The 1552-nt window shown below is 36.8% G+C and overlaps 1 protein-coding gene across 1 annotated transcript; it reads right to left on the bottom strand.

Annotated features, from left to right (window-relative positions):
- Positions 1-529: 529 nt before the first annotated feature.
- On the bottom strand, positions 530-1084 carry LOC139854419 (uncharacterized). The gene is made up of 2 exons (XM_071843724.1): positions 856-1084; positions 530-780 (listed from the first exon to the last, which is right to left on the bottom strand). Exons 1-2 carry the CDS (start codon positions 1082-1084, stop codon positions 530-532), a joined length of 480 nt encoding a protein of 159 aa, XP_071699825.1.
- Positions 1085-1552: the final 468 nt, after the last annotated feature.

Genomic DNA, 1552 nt, shown 5'->3' with positions numbered 1-1552 from the left:
TAGAACATCTATCGTTTCTTGAATTAGAAAAGTTGTGTAATTATCCTACTACATCAGTAGATGATGTTTTAAATATGAAATTGTAATGTGTACTGCTTGTATTATCTGTTGATTATCGATGTGTATTATATATTCAATTACTTTGTGTTAATTTTGCCAAAGCTTTATATGTTTAATTTGAAATATCAAAGATGATGGCTAGCCATTTATTGCTTGTATTATTTTACGTCATGACGGTCGTAGATACACATTCTATTGCCTGGAGGTTCAGCAGATTTCTACGTCATCCGCTACCATTTCAACCTTTTGTTTATGATTAAACTTCTGCCACCGAGAATAAACTTCTCTTCTGTGGGCAGGGATGACACACAACTTTGTGACATCTGATAAAAACCCTTGGCCGGATAATAATTATGAACAATATGCTATAAGAGCAATTGTTTGAATTCTTATTACTTAAAGAAATTTTTACATTTATGATTGCATCTCATATTCATAATAGTTGATCAGGCTATTTGAATATGCAATACTAAGCATAAAATTTCTTTAAACTCATTGCGTTCCATGTTCTTTGAATTTTCTCATCGGAGGGCACTGCAAGGGTATATGATCCATTAGGATGTGCTCGTAGAACTTTATATGGACCTTCCCATCGTGGCATTAACTTCCCTTGTTTTACCTGTCTGCTTGCTTCATTGTCCCTCAATACCAAGTCTACTTCTTTGAATTGCACATGTCTGACTCGCTTGTTATAATATTTTCCTATGCACTGCTTAGCATCTGCTTAACGGATAGCGGCCATAATTCTTCTTTCTTCCAATAAATTCAAGTTCTCTCGCAAGACGGGTGAATTACTCTCTATATCAAATGCCAAAACTCTTTGTGTCGGAACACGGATTTCAGCTGGTATTACTGCCTCAGTGCCATATACCAAGCTGAACGGTGTTTTACCCGTGCTCCGTTTTGGCATTGTACGATGAGCCCACATCTGATTCAAACCCAACCTAGCCATTATGCCTGCTACAATTTCCTTATTTGTCACTTCAACTTGCCATTGGCTTGTGGGTGTGCAACAGAGGTACATGTTTGTTTAATGCTTAATTCCTTACACCAACTCTTGAACGGATTATCTGTAAACTGTTTACCATTGTCACTTACAATTTCATTTAGTAAACCGTATCTACACACAATATCATTCCATACAAACTTCTTTATGTTTTCACCCGTTATCCGCGCTAACACCTTTGCTTCAACCCGTTTGCTGAAAAAATCAATTGTAACCACCAAGAATTTTGCATTTCCAACACTCCTTGGAAATGGTCCTACTATGTCAATTGCCCACTTACAAAATGGCCATGAGGACGATTATGAGATTAAATCATATTTGGGTAAAAGCTGGACGATTCCGTGTCACTGACAGGCATCACATGCTTTGATTATCTCTGTTGTATCTCTGTAAATTGTTTACCAATAATATCCTTGTCGCATTATCCATCCTACAATAGTTCTATACCCAGAATGCTGTTCACACAAACCTTCATGCATCACTTTC

Source organism: Rutidosis leptorrhynchoides, chromosome 6, assembly GCF_046630445.1.
Source record: "Rutidosis leptorrhynchoides isolate AG116_Rl617_1_P2 chromosome 6, CSIRO_AGI_Rlap_v1, whole genome shotgun sequence".
Lineage (NCBI taxonomy): Eukaryota > Viridiplantae > Streptophyta > Magnoliopsida > Asterales > Asteraceae > Rutidosis > Rutidosis leptorrhynchoides.
Note: the sequence above shows the minus strand (reverse complement) of the source record. Positions and strands in the feature narration are given on the sequence as shown.